This window comes from Neopelma chrysocephalum, unplaced genomic scaffold (assembly GCF_003984885.1).
Source record: "Neopelma chrysocephalum unplaced genomic scaffold, ASM398488v2 Primary Assembly neopelma1_345, whole genome shotgun sequence".
Classification (NCBI taxonomy): Eukaryota; Metazoa; Chordata; class Aves; order Passeriformes; family Pipridae; genus Neopelma; species Neopelma chrysocephalum.
Window position 1 is genome coordinate 388791 of NW_020898009.1, and position 19116 is coordinate 407906.

At 41.9% G+C, this 19116-nt stretch overlaps 1 protein-coding gene across 5 annotated transcripts in view; it reads left to right on the forward strand.

The window, feature by feature from the left end:
* Positions 1–19116, forward strand: part of CUNH20orf194 (chromosome unknown C20orf194 homolog) — a 70218-nt gene that overhangs the window by 42611 nt on the left and 8491 nt on the right. For all 5 annotated transcript variants that reach the window (XR_003537608.1, XR_003537609.1, XR_003537610.1 and 2 more), the window contains exons 21-30: positions 95–198; positions 3579–3725; positions 7144–7232; positions 7463–7561; positions 7807–7924; positions 8886–8974; positions 10188–10346; positions 12320–12445; positions 14410–14447; positions 18776–18911. Coding sequence is in view for 1 of the 5 variants with exons in the window: in XM_027705587.1 (XP_027561388.1) it covers positions 95–198; positions 3579–3725; positions 7144–7232; positions 7463–7561; positions 7807–7924; positions 8886–8974; positions 10188–10346; positions 12320–12445; positions 14410–14447; positions 18776–18911 (1105 nt within the window). In the remaining 4 variants the exon portion in view is untranslated. The remainder of the gene's footprint in view (positions 1–94; positions 199–3578; positions 3726–7143; positions 7233–7462; positions 7562–7806; positions 7925–8885; positions 8975–10187; positions 10347–12319; positions 12446–14409; positions 14448–18775; positions 18912–19116) is intronic.

Genomic DNA, 19116 nt, shown 5'->3' on the forward strand with positions numbered 1-19116 from the left:
GATTTTTTTTTCCTCAGAAAGGAATGACATTCACCACAAGGTGCTGAAATATTGATATATAACTAATATAAATCTTTTTCCTCTCAAATTGTAGGTAAACTGCACTTCTTTTCTGATGGCATCCTCTTTGCTCATCCCCACCACGGCAGCATTTCCATTTCCAAGAACCACATGAGTTCCATCTCCCTCTATGATGGGGTGAGTGTTTGGTCTGGTTTTACTGCCATCAACTCTTTATCAATCTTTAACAATAATTCTGTAGAGCCCTGGTGCAAAATCTCTGTTTCAGCCCCATTTCTTATTTCAGTTTTACCTGTGTCTGTACAACTGTAAGAACTGATGCAAATCTCCACACTTTTGGTGCTGATTAACCTAAGAAATCAGTGATTAGTGAGTAAAGAGGAGGGAATTTTGTATTAATCTGGGTGAGCAGTTTGATGTTAATAGTGTGAAAATTGCTTTTGATTCAAGGAAAAATTGCAGAGCGTGACATTCATAAAACATCCACCAGTGTGAAGGGGTGGACAGAGGAAAGGTCGAGGTGTTCTGATGTCATGGGGTGTTTTGGGAGGGTGAAATGCTGCCTTTTATTCCCATTATATTTGAATATCACTTGTTGTGGCTCAGTGGGAAGCGAGAGGTCCGTGGTGGCAGCTCAGCTGATTTTTCCTGCTCAAGGCAGACCCTCTGGGTTTAACTAGCACTTCTTCAGAGTGCAAAGGAAATTATTTGGGTTGGTTACTGTTCCTTAAAGTGGGGAAAAAAACCCAATTTCCTTTAGTTTCTCTTTTGTTCAGGTACCTCCATGTAGGATTTCATCCTTTAATCCAGGAAAGCAGTGACACATAGAATCATAGAATCATAGAATCACAGAATCAGCTGGGTTGGAAGGGACCTCTGAGATCATCAAGTCCAACCCTTGATCCAACCCCGCTGTGGTTCCCAGCCCATGGCACTGATGCCACATCCAGTCTCACCTTAAAAACCTCCAGGGATGGAGAATCCACCACTTCCCTGGGCAGCCCATTCCAATGGCTGATCACCCTCTCTGGAAAGAAATTCTTTCTAATCTCCAACCTAAACCTCCCCTGGCACAGCTGAAGACCCTGAGCCCTCTTGTCTTGCTGAGAGTTGCCTGGGAAAAGAGACCAACCCCCCCTGGCTCCCCCCTCCTGTCAGGGAGTTGCAGAGAGTGATGAGGTCTCCCCTGAGCCTCCTCTTCTCCAGGCTGAACAGCCCCAGCTCCCTCAGCCTCTCCTCATAGGACTTGTGCTCCAGACCCTTCCCCAGCCTCGTTGCTCTCCTCTGGACCTGCTCCAGGACCTCAGTGTCCTTCCTGAACTGAGGGGCCCAGAACTGGACACAGCACTCGAGGTGTGACCCCAGTGTGTGATCCAACTGAGGTGCAAACACACCAGCACAGGGAATCTCACCTGAGCTGCCTTTCCTTGGGCATCACTGGCTGCCCCTTGTAGTTTAAGAAGCTATTTTAACACTGACCTTCCTTCTATTGTTTGAGTCAAGACACTCACTTTCAGAGAGCCTGCTCTTTCTGGGACCTGGCCATCCCTGCTGAACTGGTGCCAGATTTTTGTGTGAGGCCAAGACTTGACAGAGAGAATATTGTTGTTCTACTGACTTGGCATAATGCAAGGGTGGAGGGTTTGAACTGTTCACAAGCGACAGGAGAAGCAGGGTAATTGTTACTTCCTTTTTTCCAAGAGTTACTGCAACAGTATTAATGGAAAAAGAAAGGATAATTTAATGCTGGGCTTCAAATAAAAGACAAAAATGCTTGAAGTGGTGCAAAGTGCAGGTTTTTAGCAGCTCTGTCACCACGTTCTGCTTTTTAACTTGAAAATATCAACATGGAGAAACTGGGCACAAAGCTGCTCCTGAGCTCCTGAAATCCTCGAGGCTCATGGACATGGATACAGAGTAGATTTTGACCGTTCATCAGCAAATATTACCAAGTAATATTTAGATTTCACACCATCAACATCTTGTAAAACTTGGGACCAGATCCTTTTAACGTCCTGTCCATGGGGATTATTGCTGCTGCTTTTCTGCTTTTTTCAATTTTGTGGAACCCCAAATGTTTTCCAGGAGGAGGAGCACATTTGTTGGACACTTCACAGGTGTATGAGTTGGCCTTTCAGCCACACCCCAGGAAATCTCTGGGCCATCCTGCAGAATGCAGGATCTGTGGGTTCTTAGTCCCAAAAGCTGTTTTCTCTTAAGAGAAATTGTTCTCTTGTAGGAGAATATTTTTTGTATGTTCCTCCCTCACCTCAGTGACTTTGAGAGGATTATTTTTATAATTAATCCCTCAGTCAGCAAAGGATGAAGATTCTGTTTGCAAATGAATTGATACCAGTTCTTATGTAACAGTTCCCCAACTTGAGCTTTTTCTTCTCAAGAATTAGTACATTGGGTTCCTTGCCCAGTTCTCCTGTTGACAGGGAGGTGGATGATATTCACTTTCTGGTTTGAACCCTAAGGCATGAAATCCCTGTTTCCCAGGGATGTTTCATGCTGGCAAATTGTCCTGATTTTGTAATACTTTGATATGAAAAGAGTTACAAGTCAAAGCTTGAGCCTGTCTTGAAATCCAGAATCACAGAATCGTGGAAACGGTTTGGGTTGGAAGGGACCTTAAAGCTCTTCCAGTTCCAACCCCTGCCATGGGCAGGGACACCTTCCACTAGCCCAGGTTGCTCCAAACCCTCTCCAACCTGGCCTTGGACACTTCCAGGGATGGGGCATCTAATCTGGGAAAAACAAATGAAAAAACAACCCCAAAAAAACCAAAGGTCAATGTTTTATAGAACAAAAATCAGACAACCTGAGTTCAGTGCTTCTGAGGGAGACACAACCTGTGGGCTTCAGGGTCCTGTTGGTGAAGACAATTCAGATAAAAAAGCAAGAAATTTAATAGAACTTGTACTCAGTAAAGAATCTGAGAGAAAAGGGGCACTTCCAGCATGCAAGTGAGCTGCACTTTGAATGACAGACCTGAGAGTTGTGTCTTGTGCCAGAATGGCCCGTGTCAGGTCAGAAACTCAACAGCACAGTGCAGAAAGTTTGCAATAGCACCAAACTTCCAATCTTTTTAGTTATTTTTAAGCATTTCAGTCATTTTAGGTGGCATTTCATTCATTCTCCACATGGTGTCTGTGTCAGAGGCGTGTGGGTGTGGATGAAGAAGAGTTTGTTGTGAAGCATTAACAGAAGAAAGGTCTTTTTTTTTTGAAGGGGGAAAGAGTGGATATTAAAAAACAAGCTTTTCTTTTCAAGGCAAGACAAAACTTAGGTGTTTAGAAGCATCTCAAATCCTTTATTTTAAGCTTCTGATATCTCCAGAGGCTGCAGAGTAGGAATTCAGGGGGGCTGTAAGTGGCTTCAGTTGACCCTCGTGCTCCATCCCTGTGCCATGGAAACTCAGGAATGCCCAGCTCTTTATGCCTGGGGGTGACTGTAACAGTTTTTTTCTCATCTCTGCTGTTTAATGCATGAAGCCTTTTTTTCCACTTCCAAGAACTGTTAATGACAACTTGTCCTGTTTTTCCCATTTCTAGGATTCGAACAGTGTTGTTGCTGCTCTCTTCATAGACTTCAAAAGTTCCCTGCTTCCTCACCTCCCAGTTGAATTCCATACCCAGAACAACTTTCTGATGATTGCACTTTTCCCCAAAAGAAAGATTTATAAAGCTTTTTACTCACAGGTAAAGGAAAAAAAAAAGATTGGTAAGCTTTTCTTAAGTTCTTGTATTGTCAGTCTTATATTTCTGGAAGTTTGAAATTCAATGGGATGAAATTTTTTTAACTTTTAAAGAAAAAAAACCACTTCAGAATGTTTATGATAAAGGGGGGTAAAATGAAGTCAAATGCAATCATAGTGATATATAAAATAATATATAAATTATGGGGAACCCCATAATGACCATGTTTAAGATGAGACACAAGGGTGAGTTTGGTGCCTGTATTAACTAAGTTTGGAGGGAAGGGGTTTATGTCTCACACAAATTGAGCCACTAAAGCTTGTTGCCTGATGAGTAAATACAGGAAGAGTTAAAATTGAAGGCTTTTCTTCCATCAGTCTTCACAAACAAAACCTTTTCATTGTAGAATCAGTATAAAATCTGCTGCTTTGGGATCTCCAGAGTCTCTTTTCCAACTGGGAACTCTGATTCTTTGTGTGACCTGTGACATCTGCCTTGCAAACTCAAGCTTCTCAAGGGCCAGACCTTCCCAGGAGTGTTATTGCTCCTGATCTCAGGAACTTGCCTGTGTGAGAAGCTTGAATTTGTGTCTGGATTTCCAGGGTGGGTGGTGTTTGTGCAGTTTAATGCTCCCCATGTGCTTCCCTTTGCCTGCTCCGAGAGCTCCTTTCCTGGGAGCTGCATTTCCATGTGTTCCATTGGCTGCAGCAATTCCATGCAGTGGCAGAGCTTCTATTGTGTGTGGGGGATTTTTTTGTGGTCACACACATTGGGATCCCTGTTCTTAGGGAAGTTCTGTGGAAGGCTTTAAGTCTCCCATATGGCATTGTGTTATTCCCTAAATGGATTGGCTTCATTCAGAGTGCTGCAGAGGCTTTTAATAAACACAGCTTTGGAACAATGGTGCTTTTGAGGAAACGAGCCTGGAGATTTTAGGACTTCACAAGGGCTTTTTAGGATGTGATCATCACACTGGACTGGGAAAGACCACCTAGCTCAGTGAGTAGTCCCCACTGGAAGTATTAATGGCACCATAAAATGTCCCCTCCTTTTATCTTAAGTGTTTAAATTCCTCCCACTGTTCCACTCTGTGAATGGTTGGGAATCTGTTTGTTTGGTTTGGGATTTTCAGCCTATTTTATGAGTTCTACTTTTATATCTCTTTTATTTTTCTCCCCTCTCCCAGCACACACCCTCGAGATATCCAGAAATTTCAGACCTATTCTTTCTGCCTTATTTGGCCTAATAAAATAAAACCAGATCCTTTTTAATCTGTGCCTATAAAAAGTTCTCTTTTCTTCTGAATGTCTTAGTGCTTTTCTTTTGATCTTTTTTTTTTTGACTGTAGACATCCAAACTGTGTGCAGTGTCTGAGATCACAGAATCATAGATGAGGGGGTTTGTTTCCTATACAGAGGCATTAACAATTCTCTGCTCTGAAAATGTTCTGAGGTCCCCTTGGTTTGCCTTTACTTTTCACTGCTGCCTTGGATTCATGGATTCACAGACCTTCAGGTCCTTCCTCTCTTGCAGCTGATTTTAGAAACATTTCTTGCTTTTATGCTTACCTTCCTCTTATTTTTCCTTCCATTTCCTCCCAGAATGTTTCTTGCCTTCTTAGATTTACTTTTCTATGAGGCATCTCCCAGCTTAGCTCCCTAAAATGCTGTCAGTTCACTTCAGCCTCCCAAATTCATTGCAAAGGATATCCCAGGGCATTCCCTAAACAACTCTGCTGCTGGACTCCCCAGCCTCTGCTGCTATTTATCCCTGTCCTCCCTTGAATTCACTTTTTGCCACACAGGGGTTCAATTTCTGCAGTTTTAAGTTTCTTATCTGGCCCTACACCAGTTGCTTTGCTAAAATTCAAGTCAATAAAACAAATCCTTTTGTCTTAAAGATGTTCCCTCCTGAACAAAAACTCTCCCTCAGGTGGAGTGCCCCTGACTGTGTGAGCTGTGGAAACTCATTATTGTGGTTTGTCAGTTTTTACCTTCAGATATTTATTGATTTGCACCAAAATTCTTTCTATAAATCCACGTGCCCTTGAAGTCTCACAGATCACAAGGATTCACTAAGATGGAGGTGCTGGTTTTACTCTTCTGAATTATCAGACCTCACTTCCTGGACCTGTGCTTGGATTATTCCAAGCCTCCTGGAAACAGGGAATGGCAGTTACCTGTTCCTGCAGACCTGGGTTTATTAAAAACTGAGATGGTGGCAGGATTTTGAGCACACAGAGCTGAAATCTGGTTTTACAAATCCTGTGAAAATGGGACAAAACCTTTCACATCCTCCCTCTGATGGGTAAGGGAGGAAGATTTTTTCAGGCTTTGGGATGTGTTGCTTTCCCTTGTTTTCTCCCCCTTCTCTAAAGCTGCAGCAGCTCTTTTGCCTGACCTGTGTTTTCACTTCATCCCCAGCCCTTTTCCTCCTCCAGAATACAATTTTCCCTTCTTCCCATCCCTTGGAGGCATTTCTTTTAGTCTCTCCTACATCTTTTGAAGTGGCTGGGTTTTTTTGGGGTTGCCTGGATCTTTCTGCACAGGCAATATTGCCTTTGTTCAGATCAGAGAGATCTTTTATTTTGATGGTTTTTTATCTCCTCCCCTGGTGTTTGGGATGCTGATTTGTTAATGGGAAGCAGTTGTCTCCCCTCCAAGTTGTTTTGTCTCGCAGAAAGTTATTGTGAGAAATGACAATGGCTGTTGCCTTTTCCTTAGGAAAAGAAGGGAAATACCGAGCACTGGCTGTGTGATTCATCTGAATCTGATTTCTAGGTTCACAGTGCCAGTCAGATTAATGTGCCTTGGCTGGAGCAACGGGATGGGAGCCAAAACATCATTCCCTGGAGGAACCAAGGGCTCCCTTTGCTTTTGGGAAGGAGCAGAGTTTTTCTTAAATGTCTAGAAATGTTTGCTGCAGTCTCACCTCATGAAAATGATAATAGTACTTAAAAGAGACTTGAATTAATTCAATTCCTGCTGTTCAGCACTTGGGTTAGAAACACCTACATTTTTATCAGGGAAAACTGAAGCATTTCAGTAAAGTTACTTCTTAAAGCAGCTCCAGCCCAACCACAGAGGTCACAAAATCTGATCTGTGGAGACTTTTGCCATCATTTGAATTCATGGAATGATTTGGGTTGGAAGGGACCTTAAAGATCATCCCATTCCATCCCCTGCCACGGGCAGGGACACCTTCCACTAGCCCAGGTTGCTCCAAGCCCCATCCAACCTGGCCTTGGACACTTGCAGGGATCCAGGGGCAGCCACAGCTTCTCTGGGCAATTCTTGCAGCAAACCCATTATTGTGCAATATTTCATAGCCGGTGAAAATGTGAGCAAAAGCAATCCCTGAACAAATGGAAAGCAAATTTGGAAAAATAACGATGCTCATGCCCAGCTCTGCTTTGCTCCAGGTTTTCTCCTCGTGGCAAAACCAGACAAGCTCAGGATTATCTTTAAGGGTTGTCCAGGAAGAATTCCTGTCTGTGGAACAAAAGAGAATGTAAGTTGATGCCAGTGCAGTGCAATTCCACAATGAACTGTGTGCTACAGTCAGAAAAATGCTGTTACTCATTGATTTGGATAAAAATTAAAAAAAGAATTGTTGCCTTCTTAGTTCAACACTCACTTTATTTTTTTTTGTACTATTTAATATGTAACCACGTGGTTTAAAGAACATAAATGTTTAGATTTCTCCTTTAACTAACTAATTAATTAATTTGCTTCTTTTAGGCATTCCAGTGTTCAGAAGCTCTTTAATGCCTTGTCTTTTCCTTCTGGGGAAAGATGCAGGGAGCTGAAATTATCCTCTGCCCTTCCAGAATTGGAGAGGTGAGAAGTTATTTTTGTGTTCAAGGGATGAGTTTTGTCAGAAACGACACCAAATTATTTTGGTACGTGTAGTCACCTAAAAATTGCTTATTAAATAATTCTTAAATCATTCTGTTGTGAGACAAATTCTTTCCTCTCTAGCCTGACCTTTGAATAATCTTATTTTAGCGATTTCCCGGCTATTTTTACGAATGAAATCTTTTGCTCGTGGCTGTAAAGAAAATAAAACCTTTTATTTTCTCCAGGTTTGTGAGACATTTCGCCATCAGCAGCGTCAGCAACAAGCCAGTGGTGAGGGCACATCTCCCTGTTTTATTGCAACAGCCAGAAACCACTCCTGAGAGCAAAGCAGAGAGTGAGAAGGTGAGGACAATAATGATAATAATAATAATAATTATTATTATTAAATATGAACTCTTAATTAATTAATTAATTAATTTATTTATTTATTTAACAAATGTTGCCATTAGTGTCATAAAAGCACTGCTGGATGTCCAGCCATGCTCTGTCCCCTCCTCCAGCACCACCAGCTCCCACTGAACTGGTTTCTTAGGATAAGAATGATTTTCCTGGTTACGTATTTAGTTTTTTTTCCCTGCTTAAACAATCTTTTGGAAGTGCAAATGGCTTCTCAGGCTGGTGAAATAGAGGTAGAAAAATGAGGTGTAAATCTTCAAGTTTTCTCTTCTGTCCAGAGAGACTTGGCCCTAAAGCAGCAGCTTGTTTTTATGAATTGCTGCATAATTTAACTGAATTGTTCTCTGGAACATAAAAGTCCTTTAAATAGCATGGAGGGAGCACATGATATTTAACATTTGCTGATATTATCTGTAGAACACTCCTTTCTCTATAGGGGCAGTAACAATTGGTCAACTTAAGGCCTGCTTTAAATAGCATTTTCAGAGAAAATATTTCCTTGGAACTTCCCAGCGTTTGAAACCTGCTGAAAGCAACCAAGTCAAAGCAGCAGGAATATAATTCTCTTGGAATATTGCAGTGTGGTGGCTGTCATTTCCTGGGATCTGCTTCAGGGACCCTACTGGCACTTAATTCATAAACCCTTGGGAATGTTTTTAAATCTGATTTTAAGGTTGGTTTAACTGCGTGTGTTTAAAAAAGAAAGAAAAGTGTGTTTGAATGTGCCCTTTTCATCACAGAAAACAAACTATTTGGTGTCTTTTCCAGTGTTTCTGTGGTTACTGTCAGTTCATTTTGTGTTCAGACTTAAGACTTTATCAAAATAGAAGCCTTGGGGGTGTTTAATTGTTGTAGCTCGTTGCTAATGTTGGACTTGTTCCCTTCTTCCCTGTTCCCTGTTTTCCAGGTGATCATCACCATCCTCACTGGGCTCCCAGGGTGTCGTTCCAGTGATCTCTGTGCTTTCCTCGTCACCTTTACCAAGGAGTATGGAAGGTTTGTGCAGTCCTGGTTATATTAATCACCAAAAAACAACTTGACATGATTAAATTATCAACGTTGAATTGTTATTTGTAAACCTCGTTTCTAATTTGTAAAGAGAAGTGTTAAAGAATAAAGTCAATAAATATTTTTGAGGTCCTGTAGGGTCTGTTACTTCACTTTTATGACTTCAGGTATCTCATTTAACTGTGTTTCCAGGTAGATTTGCCCTTCAATTTTAGATATTTAGACAGAAAAAAATAGCCCAGGAGGTTTCTTTGTTGCTATTCCATGTTAAGAAAACCACAGGAATCCCTGCAGATCTCACGTGTACCTGGAATAGCACTGAGGTTACAACAGTCAGGAATCATCTCAGAAGGGCCAAATGAATCCTGCCTTAAGCAAGGATAGAAGGTGCCACAACTTGAAGGAAATGAATGAAAAGATTCCTTTTTTGGGGAAAAGACTCTCCTGACAATCCTTGTTTTTAATGTGACCTGATTTCTATTCTGCAGGAGCAGGAGGTGCAGTCAGGACATTATTGTGTGGCAATAAGATAAATCTACGGGAGGAATTTTTTCATTCTCTGTGTTGATAGAGCTTCTGGAAAATCAAAAGAAACAATTGTTATCCTTTTAAATCTTGCAGCCAAACACCTCAGCATTTAATCTTAGTCGTGTTCTGCATGTTTTTCACTTTTAACTCAGCGTCTCGATATTATCAAGTTGATTCAGGAGAGTTTTGTGGTTCTGTTATAGGACAAGGTGACTTTTGAAGGTTGGGTAATAATACATTTCATCACGTTTCCTGCAAATGTCAGTGCTGTTTTCCATTTTTGCAGTGAAATATTTTCATGCCCAGAGACTTTTGAATTGGATTTGTATCATTTTTGTTTACTGCCTCGCTGACAGTGAGCAGAGTTACTGCTGGGATGCACAGCTTTGAAAAAAAAGCTGTTCAACATTATTTTATTAAAAAAACAACCAAACAAAAAAACCCCACCTTTTGGCACTAATGTAAAGAATGTGCCTGTGCTGGAAAGGACAGAAAGCCAAGTAAATCCCCCTTTCCCACGTGGTCAAGTGGAATGAGCTGATGATGAGATGGTGAGAGATGTGGAATCTTGGGCTTGTCAAATTTATTTTAGGTCTGTTGGTTCAAAATAAAAAGAGAACAGAAATGTTATGTCACAGAACGTGATCCCCTTTCCTTGTTTCCTGTTGTTTAGGTGGATTGTTTACAGGCAAACCATGGATAGTCCAGAATGTTTCAGTGCCACCCACTTCCAGAGGTACCTGTCCGGGGTCCTGGAGGCTCAGCAGAACCTTGGGGGCCGTCAATCCATGTTCTCCAAAAAGAACAAGAGGCTCCTGGTGGTCCTGCAGGGGTAAGTGTTACAAACTCTGGGAATGTTGCAAAGAATAAGGGATTTTTCTATTCCCTTCCTATTTCCCAGGCATTTTTAAACTTTCCCTTTAAAATTCTGAGCTCCAGCGTGGCACTCTGGGAATTCTGTTTGATGTGTGTGCTAAACTCAGCTTTTCTGCACCTCTTGATTTTATTGTTTTTTGTCCTTTGGAAGGAGTGTCCCTGGGATTCCTTCAGTCACATGGAAGCAATGGGCTCTCACAGCCCAGACCCCCCTGTGCCCTGGGCTGATCCCCCAGCGTGGGCAGCAGGGCAGGGGGGGATTCTGCCCCTCTGCCCCTGTCTCAGCTGAGACCCCCCTGTAGAGCTGCTCCAGCCCTGGGAACAACAGCACAAGGACGTGGAGCTGCTGGAGAGAGTCCAGAGGAGACCCCGGAGCTGCTGCCAGGGCTGGAGCCCCTCTGCTCTGGAGCCAGGCTGGGAGAGCTGGGGGGTTTCAGCTGGAGAAGAGAAGGCTGCAGGGAGAGCTGAGAGCCCCTTGCAGGGCCTAAAGGGGCTCCAGGAGAGCTGGAGAGGGACTAGGGGACAAGGAATGGAGGGACAGGACAAGGAGTGATGGTTTTAAACTGAAAGAGGCTCAATTTAGACTGGACATAAGGGAAGTTTTTTACAATGAGAGGCTGAGATAGGTCAGAGAAGCTGTGGCTGCCCCTGGATCCCTGGAAGTGCCCAAGGCCAGGTTGGAGCAACCTGGGCTAGTGGAAGGTGTCCCTGCCCGTGGCAGGTGGTGAGACTGGATGATCTTTAAGGTCCCTTCCAACCCAAACCCTCCTGTGATTCCATGGCTGTGCCCTCTGGAGCTGCCAGCACAGAGCAGGGCTGTCAGAACTCTTTGCCTGATGAAAGAGGTGATATTGGAGTAACATTTATTAACGTTTCTGATAAATACCAGTTTTCTTGTGGACTAAAGGTGAGTACTCTGAGCCACCTCTGTTTGACATTTTCATCTCCAGGGCAGCATTTTAGAACCAGGATGACCTGCAGCAAGTTTTCCCCCTCTGTTTCTGAGTCATTATAAGGTGACACAAACCAACCAACACACCCTGACCTGACTGGAATGGTTTTGCTTCCCAGGATTCAAAGTGTTCATCTGTTTCACTACGTGGAGCTCAGCATATTCTTCATTATAAACCATTCTGATAGTGCTAAAAATCATTTTTTTTCCATTTAGAGCCAGATTTACATTTTTTTTTACTCAGAGTTAGCAGGAGTGATGTAAAGTCCAGCAATGTGCAAAATAACTGGTATTCTGTAGCAGCAGTGGCTTCAGGAACAGCTAATTGGAGGTTTTCCATCCTTTCTGGATAGTTGGAGATTAGTACAGACAGCTCTAGAGTAGCTGGAATTCTCTGAATAATCCATTAACTTGCTAACTGACAGCACAGTTTTGAGAGAAGGTTGTGACTGGCTGAGAAATAAACACCTGGAATTAAAACTCAGGTTCACTTAAACTTTGTGATCACACAGAAACAGGACCCAGCAGTGTCTGGAGCAGTGAATAAGAAATAAACTCATTGATTATATTAATATTAATAAATACATTAATTACAGAAGCATATTTAAATTGGGATGCTGATAAGTGAGAGGGTGTTGCTTTTTTATTTCCTTTTTTTATTTGAATTGTGTTTAATATGCTTGGCATTAGGTATAACTTATTTTTGTTATTTTATGCTTTATGTGCTTCCTGAAAGCTGGACTTTTTATCCTGCTTTTCTCTCTGTGTTGTCAATAATTATTTTTAATGTAACTCTCAATCAGCTCGATTTGTCTGGATTGGCTTAAATTGGATTTGCCAAGTTTTGAGCTGCTTTCTCACTATTCAATGGACTTTTTTAGGACTCCAACCTTCTTGCAAGTGATGGATTTCTTCCTGAATGGTGGAATGTGCCCTTCTGTCTCTCTAAAACCATATTTCATTCTCTTTTCTTACAGATACACTGACGTTATTGATGTTGTACAAGCTCTGCAGACTCACCCTGACCCAGATGTGAAATCTTCCTTCCTCATTGGAGCAGTGAACACCTGTGTGGAGCCCCTGAGCTGCTACATGGAGCACAGGTGTGCTTTAAAATACATTTGCTAGTTTAAAAACAGATATGTGTGTTTATAAGATCACTTTTATAATAATTAGTGGTATCTGATGGTTAAATGTCTTAAATCTCATAAAACTTGGAAGTGCTCTTTGATTTATCAGGATGACACTTGGTTTCCACAAGGTATATAATTATATATTATATTAATGAAAGTTTAGCTTCTGGAAGAACAAACTAAATCTGCTTAAATGCATAAGTCTAGATAAGGACTTTGTATAATTTGGACACCCTCCTGTCCTTCTAAATCATTTTATTTCTTACAACCCTTTTTGGAATTTGGACTGAAAATTGGGACGTTCATCTGGGTTTGGGTTATTGATTCTGTCACTGCTTTGGGACGTTAAAGAAAGACTTTGCAGCCTTTAAATGTGGAACTGAAGGGAAGCAATCCCAAATTCAGTGGAAGGGAATGACAAAGCACGGAAGCCAAAGCACTGCAAGTGTTAAAACCTGATATCCTGGGTCACTGCAGAGCCAGGGTGGGGAGGAAACGCTCGCCAAGCCAAGTCGGTGACATTTGAAAACACTGTGCCTTGGATGCTGTTTCATGGTAGATGTGTGTGCTCCAGACTTCAGCAAACGTGGGAATAATTTCTTAGATTTATCTGTGAAATTGTAACACTCCCATTTTTTAATTATGCCTTGCAGCTGAGTTGATCAAAGTAAGTCGAAGCAGTTAGAGTGTTCGGAGTTGTTAGCGTTGCTTCTGTTTGTGAGCCAACTCTGTGCACCACAGCTTAGAGCTGAACTGCCCAGGCAGTTTCTAAAAGTGCATTCCTGAGATTTCCTGGCTGTTCTTAACCACTAACCACTGTGCTGCTTGTGCTTTGCAGTAGTCAATAAATAGACCTTATCTCGCTGCTTCTTCTTGTCTCCGTGACAAAGGTTGTCAAGAAATAATAAAACCCACAGAAACTCTTGGGGATTTGATGCTGGAGTGCTGGTTAAACTTGTGCTTTCCATAATTTGAGGAAAGACAAGTTGCATTTCTTTTGGTTTTTAACTCACTAACGTGTCACTAGCCCTGGTCCTGAGTAGCATTTAGAGCAGCACAGCCTGCAGTGCTTTAACCAGCAGAGTTTTGTCTCCTCAAGTGCAGGAGCAGTTGAAGGAAGAGGCTCAGCCTGTGCTGTGGGTGGTTTATGTCTTGCTTTGAAGTTTGTTCTGATCAGAATTTACCAAGTAGTGCCAATGGCAGCTCTTGCAGCTGGGCAGCTTTGGTGATTTCACTGTGGGAATGCACAAGAGTGGGTTCAATGTTTGCCTTGAAACTTTTGCAGTTGAGAAAATCAAACCCCTTTCCTGCCTCAAAGTTCATTCCTGTAGAGATCCAGCTCCTCCATGAGCCTGGGATGGAGTTTTTCCCTTCAGAGTTTTCCCTAAAACTATCTTTGAATAGCAGACCAGAGCAGGGGGGAGAGGGAGTTGAAGTGGGACAGGTAAAATACTCTCTCTAGAGCTTTGTGTGCGTGATAAAGCTTTTAAATTATAAAAATAATTATAAAAATAATTGTCACTTGTCTGACACAGCCCCAGAAATTGGCATCATTATTACAATCTTCCCATGAAGAGTTCCCACCATGCTTGGAAGGCAAAATTTTTTAAGACCAGCTTAAAATTCCTGTTGTTTAAATGGAAATTGTGGTGATGTTGAAGCCTTTCTGACTCTCTGGAATACAGAATGGATTGTGTGGTGGGAATTAGCTCTTAAATCCATTGGAGAATTAAAACCAGCTACAAAACTAGTTCTTGGGGAAGAAGTCCTGAGAGACACAACCTGTGGGGATGTTCCAGTTGTGTGGAGTGAGGAAAGGAAGCATGAAAATGGTTTGGTTAGTGAGATTGTAGCTGTCAGTGTCCAAACAAATGTACATGTTTTGCTTAAATAACAATATCCAGTCTTGATATCCAAACTTTTTGGTTTTTTAGGCTTCTTTTTCCCAAGTTCTTGGACCAGTGTTCCCAAGGTAGGTGTCACTTTTCCTGACTTTGTGCTCTACAAGCAGCTGAGCCAGGTGGCCAAATAAATACATTTATATTATATATTTATGCTATAAATTCACGTAGCCAAAGGATCATGATAAACTCTTGGAGAACAGACAATCTCTGCCTAAACTATCAAACAGGCACCTGGAGAAGGGGGAAGATTCTGGAGCATGGTCCCTTCCCACCCAAACCATTCCATGAATCTCTGGTTCTGTGGAATAAGTTTCAGTGTCAAGAGCAGAAGCAGATTTGACAGTTGTTCTTTTGTGCAGCTGCTGCACAACATTAAGACAGGACAGAGCATTTGTTTTCAAGGTGCCAGATCTCTCTCCCTCTCAGCATAGAACACTTATTTTCAGGATAAAAATATGAAAATATCACTACTGGACTGGTGAGAGAGATCAAACCAGTAACAATATAGAAGCAAAATGGCATTATTTATTAAAAGCAATTTAAAAAGAAAAGTCCACGGGTAACTCAAATATATGCAGAGGTTTATGTATTTTGCTGTATTTTCTGAAGAAGAAACTCTACTTTTAAGTTTAGATTTGGCTGTCCATATATATATGTATAAATATGTAAATGTATATATACATATATATGTATATTTACATGTATGTGTGCATATATGTGTAAATATATATATGTATATATATATACATAAATATATGTATATATGTATTTTTAAGTCACTGTTCTGTTGCAGCTGGAAAGTATGTAGTTGCTGTTATATAGATCATTATTTTATTTTTATTTGGAGGAAAATGTTGGTGCTGCAAATTGGGGAAAACTGTCCTGATTAGAACCATGGGGGAATTTGCAGAGGGAAGGAGAATATTAAGAATATAAAGAATTATCAGTAACTACAGAGAAGTTAAAAATGCAAGCATGCCTTTTTGTATTATGACAGAATAAAAAAGAAAAAGAAAAATAATAAAATAAATGAAAATAATGAAGCTATCTTTTTTTTTTTTTAAGTGATTTGTACAGCCCTAATTGAGGGACAATTTGTCCTTGTTGAAGGAGGAACTGGAAAATGCCCAGGACAGGCACAGCTAATTTTCCTACAATCAAAATGCTGGAAAAAAAATTACAAATACTGGAGGTTGGAGGAATTTTCTACTGGCAGGGAATTATTTGTGCACATTGGAAAGTTTTGTCCTGTAGTTTTCAGGTGCAGAATGTGACACTGGAGGGCCCAGAGGGCCCCTGCATGTGAAGAAATTGTTTTACATAAATAGGGGTAATTTTTGTGCAGGAAGTTTTAGGGGGAGAAGTGTGCTTGGAATGAGATGGGGGACACTCCAGCTTTCCAGGTTAATGCAGAACTGTGTCAGGTGTGGTGCAGGGAATTTAGTTCTGTATAATTTATAGAACCATGGAATGGTTTGGGCTGGAAGGAACCTTAAGGATCATAGAGTTCCAACCCCCTGCCATGGGCAGGGACACCTTCCACTAGCTCAGGTTGCTCCAAGCCTCATCCAACTTGGCCTTGGACACTTCCAGGGATCCAGGGGCAGCCACAGCTTCTCTGGGAGAACTGAGATATCTCTCAACAGAGAGAATTCATGGTGATTGCACATAATTGAGAATTGAATTCTGGTGCAGCAATAGCGAGATTTCCTGAGACATTCACTTCGAGAGATACTGGTCCTACTTTTCCATAGGATATTCCATGAGTCTGAGTTGGAAGGGACCCACAAGGACCATCCAGTCCAACTCCTGGCCCTGCACAGACACCCCAACAATCCCACCCTGTCCCTGAGAGCATTGTCCAAACCCTCCTGGAGCTCTGGCAGCCTTGGGGCTGTGCCCACTGCCCTGGGGAGCCTGGGCAGTGCCCAACCACCCTCTGGGGGAATTCTTGGAGTGTTGTGCACCCCAATGTTGTTGTCTGTGTTCCTGTGTCACCAGTGGGCCAAGGCAGTGTTGGGCATTGAACAAATCTGAAAACAGAAACTTGTAGGTGTAAGGAAAACCAAGTGTGGGCACAGGCAAGTAGGAATGAGTCAGACCTTTGGATACCTGCCTTGTCCACATAAGTATCTCGGAAAATTTGGGGCTGAGTAGGGTTTCCCTTGTGCTGCTGCTTTCCAGGTCTCTTCTGCTGTCACCTTTCTCTATAAGAAAGGGGTCCCTGAGCACATTATTGATGTGACAGCATTTTCCATGAGTTACATTCCTGTTTGGAAAGGCCCAAGAGCAACAGAGACAGATGAGGATGGGGGCGGGCTGGCAAAGCCTCCAGCAGTGACCAACAGGAGCAGTTTTGCTGTGCACATTTGCTTCAACCTTTTCCAAAAAAATCCTGCCATCATCTCTGTGCTGTAATTCCCTTTTATCTCTCCTTTCTTCCCTTTTTTAATTCTTTCCTTTCCTGCACGGAAGCTGTAACATGACACCTTCCCAATCCCAGGGCACTTTGGCATCTCTTGTAAAACAATTTCATATACAACTCAAATTAAGACATCACCATTGTTAAATATGCCCATTGTACATTTGGGAGCAAAGAGGCTCCATTATTTTCCTAAAGCATATGTATTTTTAATCCATCCCTCCTGTTTCTTTCCTGCTCCTATTGAACATGCTATTCCCCAGGCTGCAAGGAATTTTTTTCTTTAGATCAGCGTATAAAGAATCAAACAAAACTGGGTGGTCTCCAAAACACATCTCTTAGAAACAGGGATGGCAGTGACAGTTTTAATAGGAATGGTTTGGGTTGGAAGAGACCTCAAAGACCATCCCATTCCACCCCCTGCCATGGGCAGGGACACCTTCCACTAGCCCAGGTTGCTCCAAGCCCTGTCCAACTGTTCTTGGATGCTTCCAGGATGGGATTATGAGCTGATTCATACTTTATCTTATTCATACTTCAGCTTATTCATACTTTTCATCTTAATTGCATGATTAATATCCCTGAACTTGATATCATTTCAAGCCTGCACATGACTTAAATTTTGAATCATGCTTGCTGTTCTCCCTCTTCAAAAGCAAGTGGATATTGGAGAGGACATGGATGTTCCTGAAATTGGAGTGGAGACTTCTGTGGGAGTTTAAAAAAAAGGAGAAATAACAATGATGGAGATTTGTTTGGGGCATTACGAAAATTTGAGTTTGAAAGGGTCAGTGATGGAAGGAGCAGCGATGGGGAGCATATGGTGCAATATAAGTGCCCCAGAAATACTTGGTGTAGGAATTTCTGTGTGAAGAAGCCTCTGCAGGACTTGTGTGAAGGCCAGGAATAGCTGCAGGCAGCAGATGATGGGGGGTGAACTTCATTACATCTTCTTTAAATGGTGATGAGCTGGGGGCAAGGTTATTAAATCCTGCTTCAGTTGTTCCTGGATGCTGGAGAGTTTCTGTTCTGCCTTAACAGCAAAGTGTCTGAACTGAGCTGCACACCTTGAGCAAAGAAATAACAGTCATCCTAAAATTAGGGAATCATTTAGGTTGGAAAAGCCCTCTGAGATCATCAAGTCCAACCATCAGGCACCACCCCCATGGTCACCACTAACCCATGTCCTTCAGTGCCACATCCACACAGTTTTTTTAACACTTCTAGGGATGGTGATTCCACTGCTGCCCTCAGCAGCCAATTCCAGTGCTTGACAACCCTTTCCATGAAGAAATGTTTCCTAATATCTAATCTAAACCTCCCTTGGCACAACTTGAGGCTGTTTCCTTTACTTTTTCTCTCCATTCCTTACATGTTCTGGACCATCCTGACATCCCAGAGAGTCCCAAAGTGTTGGCACTGCAGTGTCTGTGAGGGAGCTGGGCTGAAGCTCAAATCATGTATAATTGGGAAGCAGGGATTCTGTAACACTGAAATTAATTGGATTTTTTTCTCTGTTGTCTTTTTGATGCCTCATGGGTTCACACTTGTTGTCTGAACACCATTTTGGGGTCTTTCTTGAAAGACAAGAAATAACCCCAAACCCTTGTTTTTAAAAGTAGCAACTGTCAGAGTCCAAAATACTGCTTTTTAGCTGTTTAGCCTCTTTATTGCATATTGAATTCACCAAGAGGCTTTACATGTTCATGGTTTTTATTAACCTAGTCCTGCTCAAATTGATTCTTGTATGAATTTATTATTTTAATTAATTGAGTCTTTTGATTGAGTCTGAATTGCCTCTGTTAGATGAAAGGTACTTTGCTTGGTTTTTTGTTGCTGTTGCTCTTTTTTTTGCTTTTTAATAACTGGAGGCAGCGAGAGGGAAGGGAAATAAGAGAAGAATGGCTGATGTGTCACTGAATCATTTCTTTATCGCTGCTTACATGTAAATTATGCTCTGATTTCCTTCCCCAGGACTAGTGAGTAATGTGGTTTTCACAAGTCATGCTACAGAGCAGAGACATCCCCTCCTTGTGCAGCTGCAGAGCCTGATCCGAGCAGCAAATCCTGCTGTTTCCTTCATCCTGGCAGAGAATGGAATTGTAACAAGGTACCAATGATCCCTGTCCAAAATTTATCACTTTTGGCAGGTGGGACACGAGCACTTAAAAAACTTGTGTTCTCCTCTTTTATTCTGGTGATTTATAGGAAGGAAATGCAGATTTTTCTTAATTGCTTCTCATCCAAAAGGGGTTTTCCCTTTACATTTATGGCCATATAAATACAGGGATTAGGAAGTGGGGTTTGTTTGCAGA